The 13,300-nt window shown below is 38.5% G+C and overlaps 1 protein-coding gene across 1 annotated transcript; it reads left to right on the top strand.

The window, feature by feature from the left end:
* The first annotated feature begins 7,384 nt into the window (after positions 1 to 7,384).
* On the top strand, positions 7,385 to 12,650 carry LOC107695474 (uncharacterized). The gene is made up of 2 exons (XM_016495395.1): positions 7,385 to 9,270; positions 11,661 to 12,650. The coding sequence occupies exon 1, from the start codon at positions 7,807 to 7,809 to the stop codon at positions 9,268 to 9,270; it is 1,464 nt and encodes a 487-aa protein (XP_016350881.1). The 5' UTR covers positions 7,385 to 7,806; the 3' UTR covers positions 11,661 to 12,650.
* The last annotated feature ends 650 nt before the right edge of the window (positions 12,651 to 13,300 follow it).

The raw sequence follows: 13,300 nt of genomic DNA, 5'->3' as shown, positions 1-13,300 counted from the left end.
ATGAAAAGCAGACAATGAGTTATGCAATCATTTTGTCAAATCAGGAAAAACAAACATTATGAAGCTCAGGCAGCTAAACATTATAAAATATATTCCCAAACTAATGTTCCAAAGGACATTCCCCATGATTTAAATAAACATGTCTACTGTAAAAAATAGTTAACAAAAGAAAAAAAAGTTAACTAAAGTAACTAAACTGCACTCCATGAGGTAACAAGGAAATATATTGGTCTTATTTAAATCAAAGGCGTTATGCTTATAGTTTAATTACTAATTATATATATATACTGTATATATATACACTGAACAAATATATATATATATATATATATTATTATTATTATTGTATAATATGAAGATCATCCATTTAATTTTGTATTTTTGTTATTGATTAATAAATGAGATTATAATCATTTAATTACTATTTATTTACATTTAATATATTATTTTCACAATTATTTTTGTGTAATATTATATAATCAATTTATCATTCTATCTATATTTGAATTATTATTATACATTGATTTACAAATGTAATAATACAAATAAAAATAATAAAAAAATATTTAATTGGTGTAATAAATCAAATAACATATGTTATTTTATTTATCAGTCTAACTATACTTGAATTTATTATTATTATTATTATTATTAATTTAAATGATCTCCAAATAAATAAATAAATAAATAATAATAACAACAATAAAAATACAGACATACTGGAGTTATAGATAGATTGGTAGGTAATTCAATTAAACCAATGAAAATCATTTTTAAGGCTCAAATTATAAAGAAATAGCTCCTTAAAGTAATAACTGGATGTTCACTTTTTACAGTATATGTGGGACAGAAATCCAACCCTTTTCATATCAGCACATATCAGTAGGATGACTCTGTAGGATGTCTCTGGCAGCATTTGTGTAAATTTAGCAAACTAAATAGAAAGCCATAGAGCCACAGTTATATGAATATTGCATCAGTTCCATACACGTTAGAAACAGTAGCATGTTTCTAATGGCACATTCTGATACATTTGCTTTTGAATGAATTAAACCTTTTTTCATTCTTTAGGAAAGAGATAGTGTTTCAGCTGTGGGAGGGAGGCCTTCAGCTGCAGTTAATTTAAGCTCAATGTCATCCCTCATAACTGGCACACTACACTTGTTTTAAGTCAGTCGCGGGCATGCGGTGCCACAGCAGGTAGTGAGTGGAGGGATTAGCACTCAAAATAACCCTGCCCCTGATACGTCCAATCAATCACCGCCCACCTCCTGACCCTGCACGGCTCTCTGTGCTCACTGCTCCCAAGGGGCAATGCCGCCGTCCCCTGGTCCTGCTCAGGGGGGAAATCACACACCTGCCACTGGAGCTGAACTCTGACCCACTTCCTGTGCGCGAGCTCCCTATCCGGGGCGCTATCAAACGGGACTTTCAGTGCGGTTAAATCACATGTGATTATGGGCCTTGATCACACCACTGTCAACAGAAAGCTAGGCAGAGAGCAGAGTGCTGAATTATGGAGGAGCTCTGTTGGACAAGAGACATAACCTAAACACAGGGCCTAACCCCATGTGCCCTGGCACCCTGCTTGTTATTCAGCACAACAGCAGGGATGTTTTTGAAAGGGTGTTTTAGGGCCAGTGCAGCGACGGATTGGCAGATTTGCTTCTGATGGCTGTGCACGTGCAGGGGTGTGGTATTTATGGCGGCGCTGATGAAAACACAATGGCTTCATCAGAGACTAAAAGGGTCATAGGAAAGCAACAGTTGTCAGCTGATCTAACGCCGCTGATTTCAGCACCTGCTTGACTTGTGCGGGAGCCAGGCTAAGGGCCTTGGACACCCGGAACACCCATCTCACACGTGTCGAACTCTGCGTCTTAATCACCACAGGGAGAGCTTTTGGGTTCCGCAAGCTATTCTGTTTGGTCTTTTTCAGGCAGAAGAAATGGACAACCTGGGCCAATTAAATACCATCCCTGACACAGTTACCACGGCGACAGTGAAAACACACCTCAGCCGTCATATTTCTATTCTCAAAATAGCTGTATCAAGGAGCAATTTGGCAGGTGTATGATTGTGGGCCGGGACACAAGGAATTTTAGAGGAGCTGATGGATTGCCTTGTGCTGGCAGGGTGTCTGGGTTCCGTGGACACATATGCCCGGCCGGGGCGGGACACAGAGCGGGCCGACGTTTGATCCCAGAGCCCCTCCTCGTTAGGTGGACAGGCCTGCCAATTCTTCCTGCCCTCCTCTTGCGGCAGAGAAATGATTGTGTGTGTGTATGTGTGTTTAGCTGCGGGTTAAGAAACATGACTGGGCTTCTCTACAGCCGGGTGGCTACTCTGAGCGGGGTGGGAATCTGCCAGCTAGTGATGTCACACATTAAGCGAGAGACTAGGAGTGGTTGCTGTCCTGGGAGCACATTAATGACACATACTGCACATAGCCCGGCTCTGAGCTAACTTTTTCCCAAACGTCTCACTCATGTACATACTCGTGTACAGGGCTAGTTAGCTAAGCTAGCAGCTACTCTAGAGAAAAATAAGCTCAGTGAGAGAGAAATTAGCTAGTTACATTGCCAAGCTAATACATGTTTATGAGAACACAAAAGATATTTTCAAAAGAGGTAAAAGATTAAAAACTACACTGTCAGATGCTGTGTGCATCTTGTTTATATGACATACCACAAACTTCTGAAATTAATTTAATGATATGTCAAAGCACCACAATATATAAATTTGATACCATCACTGTACCATGGAAACACCATAAGTTTGGGGTCAGTAAGATTGTTTTTAAAATGTCTTATGCTCTCGAAGGCTGCATTTATTTGATCAAAAATGCAGTAAAAAGTCAGAGCCTATGGCCTCATGCAGTGTTTCAACAAAAAAAAAAGGGGGGAAAATATTTTTTATTGCAATTTTTAATAACTTTTCTATTTGAATATATTTCTAAATATTTTAATATGTAATTTACTCCCGTAAAGTCAGCAGCCATTACTCCAGTGTCACATGATCCTTCAGAAATTGTTCTATTATTTGGTGCTCAAGAAATATTTCTTCTTATTAACAATGTTGATACTGCTACTAAATACATATATACAGGTGCATCTCAATTAATTAGAATGTCGTGGAGAAGTTCATTTATTTCAGTAATTCAACTCAAATTGTGAAACTCGTGTATTAAATAAATTCAATGCACACAGAGTGTATATACTGTATATATATATATATATATATAATTTTTTTTTTTTTCTGGAATCTGATACTTTTTTCAGGGTTCTTTGATGATATATATACAAGTATGATATACAGTATATATATATATATGTATACATTTTTATATATAAACTTTTAATCCAGCACCCGTTTTGTTCAACCCGTTTGGCCAATTCATTGAAAAGAACTAATAGCTTAACTATATGTAGTTTCTGTACTACACTGTACCCCATGCTGGTAGATATTTTAACTATGCCATCTGGCTGCAAAATTATTTTTAGCAAGCGACATTAATTCCCAAATATTTCATTACACTATAGTAGAAGCTTTACCAGTGCAGTACCAGTTTTTGGAGGGCTATAAAAGTGTGGAATGGACTTCCTCTGACCTCACTGCTTAGGAGAGCCGCTAGCGAGGTGTAGAACTGTGCATGATCTTGTGGTGCCATCAGCCAGTCAGGATTGTCATGATGTTATTTCTCCTGTAGTTGTAGAGTGAATAGTCACATGCTATATAAGTTCAGGTGATTGTCTCAAAACAGCATGATTAAAGATGGTAGATTTCAAATCACATACTTCCTGTTAAGATTAATTGCCATGCTAACAGATAGGCTACCTTTCTCCATTATATACTGTATATCCTACATGTTTGCTACTGCCCAAATGCACCTATATCATCTTGCGGCCGACATCACGACTACCCTAAAACTGTGTGTGTGTACTTTCCAATAAAACTCCAGCTAATGATCTACTAAGTGCTGGAGCTCAGTACAGATCCAATGATCCAGCCCTGCTCTCACAGACTCTTCAGATCCTCTTAATATGGCACAGTAGGAAGCAACCTTGCCACTGTGTGATCTCACTTTCATGCAGCTGTGTAAAGTGATTTGTTGGCCAAACACTTGCAACGAGTGGAACTCTGACACAGGCCCTTTTCGAGATACAAATACAGCACTGGAAAAACGTCACTTCATTTTTTGGGTGCAGCTCCTCTAACTGTAGGAGCCATGCTGTAATTAGCCACTGGAGACTTTTGCTGTTATAAATAAAGTGACTTGTTTGGAGGGAAATTAAGCGGAGTCGCAACAACACGGGGGCGTTAAACCAACACAAACAGCACCTTTACAAAGAAAGTAGTGCAGTTGTGATTTGTGTTGCCGTTTGATGTTGCACTCAGAGGCGTTAGTTTGCCGAGGTGTTCCTTACAAAGCTTGCTTAAATGAAAACACATGTTCATTAGGATTATACCTATAATAAGCTCAAACAGCCATATATAAGGTTTAAGACTCCAGGAAGATGGGAGATGAAGAGAGATGCTCTCGTACTTTCTTCCTCACGTCTCTCATCTGTCTCGTGCATCTGTACGCCCCCACATCAGCGTTTCAATATGTGCATCAGTCTGAAAGTCTGAACTTCAACCAGTTGTTAAAACATGGCACCCTTGTGGATGCATCTGGCTTTGAATAATAAAGAAATTCTCGTCTTTGAAAGGAACGGAGAGAGTGTAGTTTCAGCAGCAGTCAACCCACCCATACACACACACACACACACACACACAGAACAAACTCACAAAGGGGAGGGGAAAAAAACAGACAGACACACTAATACACATTTTGTTTTTCATTTTGAAATCAAAAGGTTTTTGTATCACTGTTTGCCCCAAAGCATCATGCAACTGCTTTGGCACAAGACTGCAGGGGTGTAAACCCACACTTGTTTTGCAAAATGCTGTGCATCTTTTGTAGAATAAAAGAACTTGTATGGATGCGCTCAAAGAGAAGATGGCATTTCTTCATCTGATCTGTACTGCAGTTCATGCACTCTCACAGAAGCTTGCTTTAATCTCATCTCATGTAACATAAATATTTGCAGAGCTGTGATCTCGTAAACGACATCTCATTGCCAAAGCGCATGCCCCATTCGCATGGATTACATTTTGCGCACTTAACCACCTGCACCTGTCAGGTCAAAACACTCACCATGATACAGGTGTCAGACGTCTTAAAGGTGTCATATGATGCGATTTCAATTTTTCCTTTCTCTGTTTTATGTTTACGCGGCGCGATGCAACGCAACGCGTAAAAAGAAAGTATAAGTAATTACAATCCGTAATTATGTCCCCACTGGATGCAACAAATGCCTCATTTATAACGGGTTTTAATGTTTTTGTCTCGTTTCTCCATCACAGTATGGTAAGGGACGTAACATTTCCATTACACGCTTGAGGTATTCGGCCAATCACAAAATACATCAACTCCTCGCTGTGGATCGCCGGATTGGCTTTCACCTTGGACGAAGCGGAGTCCAGCCCGGGGTCGTCACATGTGGTTGCCGCAATCCTGCCAGCCGCTCCAGCCCGCCCGCTGCCGCTCACTCAAGCCCGCCCACCGAAACCAAATACACAAAATAATGTTCTTTTTAGCAACATCATATAACCCCTTTAAGCGACATGCGAGACTGCACAGGGCTCCAGTGGGTCGTTTTTAACAGCTTGAATTCAAACTATACATATCTATTCTTTTTCAGAGGGAGGTAAAAAGCTTCACCTTGATTTGCGAGAAATAAAACGATCATCTAATTTTCAGCGATGCATTAGGGATGATATCAATGCCAGATTTAAATTGGATTACAAATTAATAGTGAGAAGCCCACAGGAGCTCATTTATGTTTCGAAAGGTTTGACAGGTTACATCGAATTCTTGAGTTTGTAGTCCATTTACGGGCTGCATTCAAAATCACTTGTTTTTGCACAATATTTCATCATCATAGTTTGTGTTCATACAATATACTGGAGTGCATGTCCAACAATTCAGTATGACATTAGTATGCAGTGTTGGGAGTAATGCGTTACAAAAGTAATGCATTACAGTAACGTATTACTTTTTCCTGTAACGCAGTAGTGTAATTTAAACTGCGCTGGGTAAAAGAGGAAACCAGAAGAGATCACATCAAGTATCTCCTCACCACTGAGTGCCGCTCCCTAACAGTAGAAGAGCCTGCAACCCCAATGATTGATGCTCATCAACCTGCTGCAGTCACCTCCCGTGATTATGACTTCTTTTCATTTGATGAACAGCCCAATGCCATGGCTGATGCACCTGAACACTTAGCTGTGGAACTGCGGTAAACAGCCCTGGATTCTGGGTTTGATGCCAACCATTTGCCAATCTCATTGTTGGCAATGAGGTTAAGCGTGTGAGCTGCACATCTGTAATGTGCAGGCAGCACACACAGCCCTTGCTGGGCATCCTCATCATTTCCTCCAGTGAGAACGCTGTGGAGATCGGTGAAGGCCACTTCCCCATCATCCTCCTCCACCTCCTTTTCTTCGTCCTCCTCAGATTCGACTTGTTGGTATTCCTTAAAAGCTTTAATGAAGTTGCTGCCATTGTCGGTCACACATGCTGTCACTTTTTCAGCAGTTAATCCATACTGGGAAAAAATATCCTCGAGTTCAGATGCAATTGCATCATATGTGTGCCTACCTCTGAACCTACGACAAGCGATAGCAGCCTTCTTCCGTTGCAGTGTCTCCGAATCAATCCAATGGACCGTCACCCCCAAAAAGCTCTTGTTGTAGGCAGTCCAAATGTCTGCAGTTGTTGACACGAACTGCTGTTCATCAATTGTTTTCTTTAGCTCTATTTCCATGGCAGTATAGTTCCTATCCAGTTCTTTGGCAAACGTTGTTCTGCATGGCAGTACATGCTGAAAAATAAGTAAAATACACAGATATTAAAACTCCAGTTCATGATCATGCTATGCTAAATCCCACATATGCATATTTTTATTGTCTGTTCCAATCGGATGCAAGAGCATACATTCACATTATGCTTCTGTATATAGGTCTGTTGATGGCTATAACATTTTGACTATACATTTTGACCCAGTGACCCAGTCCCCAACCCTGTTTCTGGAGATCTACCTTTCTGCAAAGTTCAGCACCAACCCTGAGCAAACACAATTGAACCAACTAATTAGGATCTGAAGGAGCACTTGATAATTAACAGGTGTGATCAGGGTTGGAACTGAACTCTGCAGGAAGGTATCTCCAGGAACTATATGATCCATACAGATCTATATGAAGTACATCAGGGATGGTCATTATTTCAAATACATGTATTTGAAATAATGACCATCCCTGATGTACTTCATATAGATCTGTATGGATCATATAGTTCCTGGAGATACCTTCCTGCAGAGTTCAGTTCCAACCCTGATCACACCTGTTAATTATCAAGTGCTCCTTCAGATCCTAATTAGTTGGTTCAATTGTGTTTGCTCAGGGTTGGTGCTGAACTTTGCAGAAAGGTAGATCTCCAGAAACAGGGTTGGGGACTGGGTCACTGGGTCAAAATGTATAGTCAAAATGTTATAGCCATCAACAGACCTATATACAGAAGCATAATGTGAATGTATGCTCTTGCATCCGATTGGAACAGACAATAAAAATATGCATATGTGGGATTTAGCATAGCATGATCATGAACTGGAGTTTTAATATCTGTGTATTTTACTTATTTTTCAGCATGTACTGCCATGCAGAACAACGTTTGCCAAAGAACTGGATAGGAACTATACTGCCATGGAAATAGAGCTAAAGAAAACAATTGATGAACAGCAGTTCGTGTCAACAACTGCAGACATTTGGACTGCCTACAACAAGAGCTTTTTGGGGGTGACGGTCCATTGGATTGATTCGGAGACACTGCAACGGAAGAAGGCTGCTATCGCTTGTCGTAGGTTCAGAGGTAGGCACACATATGATGCAATTGCATCTGAACTCGAGGATATTTTTTCCCAGTATGGATTAACTGCTGAAAAAGTGACAGCATGTGTGACCGACAATGGCAGCAACTTCATTAAAGCTTTTAAGGAATACCAACAAGTCGAATCTGAGGAGGACGAAGAAAAGGAGGTGGAGGAGGATGATGGGGAAGTGGCCTTCACCGATCTCCACAGCGTTCTCACTGGAGGAAATGATGAGGATGCCCAGCAAGGGCTGTGTGTGCTGCCTGCACATTACAGATGTGCAGCTCACACGCTTAACCTCATTGCCAACAATGAGATTGGCAAATGGTTGGCATCAAACCCAGAATCCAGGGCTGTTTACCGCAGTTCCACAGCTAAGTGTTCAGCACTATGGACCAAAGCTAGCCGGTCCACAGTTGCATCTGAGTGCCTAGAAAAGATCAGTGAAAGGAAGCTGATTGTGCCCTCAGTAACCCGGTGGAACTCATTTTATGATGCATATGTTCGGATCGTAGAAATGCCACTAACTGACATTAACAATCTATGCACACAGCTTCAAATTAAATGTATGAATGACAGGGAATACCAGTTTCTGAAGGAATACTGTGCCATTATGAAGCCCTTCAGTGTTGCACTGGACATCCTACAGGGTGAGGAAACTTGTTTTTATGGGACACTTCAACCAACACTTGAAGTTCTAATGGCCAAAACTTTAGCAATGCAAAATGGCCTTTCACAAATGACCACTGGGTTGCCTGAAATAATTGTGGGAGCAATTAAAACTCGCTTTGCCACAACAATTGACTCCAAGGAAGCTCTACTGGCCACCGTCTCGCTGCCCAAGTTTAAACTGCGCTGGGTAAAAGAGGAAACCAGAAGAGATCACATCAAGTATCTCCTCACCACTGAGTGCCGCTCCCTAACAGTAGAAGAGCCTGCAACCCCAATGATTGATGCTCCTCAACCTGCTGCAGTCACCTCCCGTGAGGATGACTTCTTTTCATTTGATGAACAGCCCAATGCCATGGCTGATGCACCTATGTCAGTGGAAACAGAGGTGACATCTTATTTCAATTCTGATCCGGTAATGGAAAGCCTGCATCAGTTTCCAAGAATTAAAAAAATTGCACTACGCTATAATGCACCAACACCATCCAGTGCACCGGTCGAAAGACTTTTCAGCCTTGGGAGTCTGGTACTCACCCCAAAACGCAACCGTCTTGGTGATGGACGCTTTCAGCACCTTATTCTGATGCGCTTCAACAGATATTTCAGTCAAGGGGGTATAATGGAATAGGCTAGCCCCCACCATAGCAGTAAGGACAGCCTCAATTTCCCTTTTACTTTCAGCCATGTTCAACTGCACACTACCTCTGTTTTATATTTGGCAGGAAACAGAATTTTTTTAATCCAATTTTCCTGTAGGCTATGTCTGACCATTACTTTTTTTTTTTTTAGTTTGATTATTGAGCCATATTTGCTGTCAGGCCATGTGGGCCCAAACACCTTCATTTTAGTTTTGTATTTCTAAAATGTTTTATTTCCATGTTTTGTTGTATGACTTCCCTTTTTAACTGAACCTTTTTTTTTTTTTTCAAATTTTACTTAAATGACTGAGCCATATTTCCTGTTAGGCCTTGTAGGCCCAAGCACTTTAATTTCATTTTTGTATTGAAAAGTGTGTCTAGTTCTATAGTTTCATAGAGCCAATAGCTATCTGTCTTGTTGTTGTAGCCTAAGTGGATTAGTGGATTAATTTAGTCTTTTTAGAGGCATATAGATCTCTGTTTGATCTGTTTTCTTTCTAAGCAGTTAGGCTATGTTTAGCCTGTATGTTCATTTCTATGGTCTAAAATGACTGAGGTTGAGGGGTTGGTCCTCTAATTGCACTTTATACTGAGAAAGCGTAAGCTATGTTCACCATGCTCACTTTGTGCATGACAGTTTTGTGTTGTGAACCACTTGAATTTAAAGTGAATAAAATAATGGCAACAATAAGAAAAGAAAAAATCTGCATCTTGTCATGGCATTGGAGTTTACATATAGTCCTGTTTTGTCTAATATGAATATACCCAAACTATTCACAGATATTGCCAGATAATCACTTTACCTCTATCATACTTTTAACAAACTTAGATCATTTGTGATTCTGGCTGTCATCCTTTCTTGCATTGTCTTGAGCCTTCACGTTGCCAATTATAAACTATATTGTTAGTAGCCTGGATAGGCCTTATGCTATATGCTACATCATTTCGCTTTCTACTGGATGTAAAATGCTCTGCAGTACATTTTGTCATTGTTAAGTTCTAAGTTCTAATTCTGTAGTTATTTTGGTGAAAGTAACTAAAAAGTAATACAAGAGTCATGTAATGTATTACAATTCTGAGACAGTAATATTGTAAGGTAAGGGATTACTTTTAAATAACAGTAACAAGTAATCTGTAATGTATTACAGAATGGAAGTAACTTGCACAACACTGTTAGTATGTAAGTTTGAAAAACTGCAGCTATAGCAATAGACATGAAAGTGTCTAAAGTCAGCTCTGATAAACTGAATCACTCATCATTAAGCATACATGTGCAAGCAAGGTACATGTTTTTTTCAGGATATGGTTTGTATCCTTTTGATTTAAATTGTGCATGTCTCTTACATCAGCGAATATCACTATTATTCTCACACAATTTGACTTCAACTTTTCAAGGGAAAACAGGGATGGGAGTAACATTTTCTGAGCTATTATATGATTGACTTTCATATAATTTTTTCAGATGTATTTTCTACCAATTAAAGTTGTTTTTAAACTTATCCCTAAATAAATTCAAGTACAACGAGTGCTGTTTATACAACCTCCACCATTACCTGGGTGAGTTGTAACAGGTGGGGTGAGATGTACCACTATAGATAACATTGACATGAGTTTAAATTCTGTGCATGTAATTATTTTTTTGTAATCAGATGTAATTGTTCAAAACCATTTTTTTTATACCAACCTTAACTCCTTCCCCCAAAGAGACACCATTTAATTTTAAGCATTTTCATTTAAAAAGGTTACAAAAAGGAAAATACTATTCTACAACAGCTAATAAGTTAGAAAAAATATTATGATGAACAAATACATGAAATATGATCAAACAATTAAAAACATAACAGACAGTGTGTGTGTGTGTGTGTGCACACGAATGTCTTCTACCTCAAAATTGATTTTAATTTATTTTTTATTTTTTGTATTTTGTACTTTATATTGCTACACATACTTTCAGAAAAAAATTATTATAATAAAAAATTTTTTTCTATGTAATTTAGGTACTAATTTCTAATTAGGTACTAATACTTCTACTGTCACTTCAGGAGGATGTTGGTTATGTACTGATATGGATTATCTTATTACTAAGTGGTCAAATTGTGTTACAATTTACTGTACCCCATGTTACAACCACCCATGGCCTCCCCTATAATGTTGTGGTTCCTAATAAAGTTACTGGCCTCTTGCAAACCCAATTTTACTTGCATTTGCTGCTTGACGGGTGTAAATTTTGGACTCTGCAAACAAGTTTATTTTCAAAACGAATCTGCTTCAGGATGGAATTAACACAAACCTGTTATAGCAGCTCAAAACCACTAGCTAAACAGCTCATAAACAATAAGAATTTGATAAAATGAAACTTATACACACCACACACGAATAGGCTAGCCCCCACCATAGCAGTAAGGACAGCCTCAATTTCCCTTTTACTTTCAGCCATGTTCAACTGCACACTACCTCTGTTTTATATTTGGCAGGAAACAGAATTTTTTTAATCCAATTTTCCTGTAGGCTATGTCTGACCATTACTTTTTTTTTTTTTAGTTTGATTATTGAGCCATATTTGCTGTCAGGCCATGTGGGCCCAAACACCTTCATTTTAGTTTTGTATTTCTAAAATGTTTTATTTCCATGTTTTGTTGTATGACTTCCCTTTTTAACTGAACCTTTTTTTTTTTTTTCAAATTTTACTTAAATGACTGAGCCATATTTCCTGTTAGGCCTTGTAGGCCCAAGCACTTTAATTTCATTTTTGTATTGAAAAGTGTGTCTAGTTCTATAGTTTCATAGAGCCAATAGCTATCTGTCTTGTTGTTGTAGCCTAAGTGGATTAGTGGATTAATTTAGTCTTTTTAGAGGCATATAGATCTCTGTTTGATCTGTTTTCTTTCTAAGCAGTTAGGCTATGTTTAGCCTGTATGTTCATTTCTATGGTCTAAAATGACTGAGGTTGAGGGGTTGGTCCTCTAATTGCACTTTATACTGAGAAAGCGTAAGCTATGTTCACCATGCTCACTTTGTGCATGACAGTTTTGTGTTGTGAACCACTTGAATTTAAAGTGAATAAAATAATGGCAACAATAAGAAAAGAAAAAATCTGCATCTTGTCATGGCATTGGAGTTTACATATAGTCCTGTTTTGTCTAATATGAATATACCCAAACTATTCACAGATATTGCCAGATAATCACTTTACCTCTATCATACTTTTAACAAACTTAGATCATTTGTGATTCTGGCTGTCATCCTTTCTTGCATTGTCTTGAGCCTTCACGTTGCCAATTATAAACTATATTGTTAGTAGCCTGGATAGGCCACAGTCATTATGCTACATCATTTCGCTTTCTACTGGATGTAAAATGCTCTGCAGTACATTTTGTCATTTTAGAATGTTAAGTTCTAATTCTGTAGTTATTTTGGTGAAAGTAACTAAAAAGTAATACAAGAGTCATGTAATGTATTACAATTCTGAGACAGTAATATTGTAAGGTAAGGGATTACTTTTAAATAACAGTAACAAGTAATCTGTAATGTATTACAGAATGGAAGTAACTTGCACAACACTGTTAGTATGTAAGTTTGAAAAACTGCAGCTATAGCAATAGACATGAAAGTGTCTAAAGTCAGCTCTGATAAACTGAATCACTCATCATTAAGCATACATGTGCAAGCAAGGTACATGTTTTTTTCAGGATATGGTTTGTATCCTTTTGATTTAAATTGTGCATGTCTCTTACATCAGCGAATATCACTATTATTCTCACACAATTTGACTTCAACTTTTCAAGGGAAAACAGGGATGGGAGTAACATTTTCTGAGCTATTATATGATTGACTTTCATATAATTTTTTCAGATGTATTTTCTACCAATTAAAGTTGTTTTTAAACTTATCCCTAAATAAATTCAAGTACAACGAGTGCTGTTTATACAACCTCCACCATTACCTGGGTGAGTTGTAACAGGTGGGGTGAGATGTACCACTATAGATAACATTGACATGAGTTTAAATTCTGTGCATGTA

The sequence above is a fragment of the Sinocyclocheilus anshuiensis genome, unplaced genomic scaffold (genome assembly GCF_001515605.1).
Source record: "Sinocyclocheilus anshuiensis isolate Anshui unplaced genomic scaffold, SAMN03320099.WGS_v1.1 scaffold562, whole genome shotgun sequence".
NCBI classification, from domain to species: Eukaryota; Metazoa; Chordata; class Actinopteri; order Cypriniformes; family Cyprinidae; genus Sinocyclocheilus; species Sinocyclocheilus anshuiensis.
Note: the sequence above shows the minus strand (reverse complement) of the source record. Positions and strands in the feature narration are given on the sequence as shown.

Bases quoted from the DNA above. Each gene is read 5' to 3' on its own strand.
- LOC107695474 (XM_016495395.1), top strand. From the start codon at position 7,807: ATGGAAATAGAGCTAAAGAAAACAATTGATGAACAGCAGTTCGTGTCA.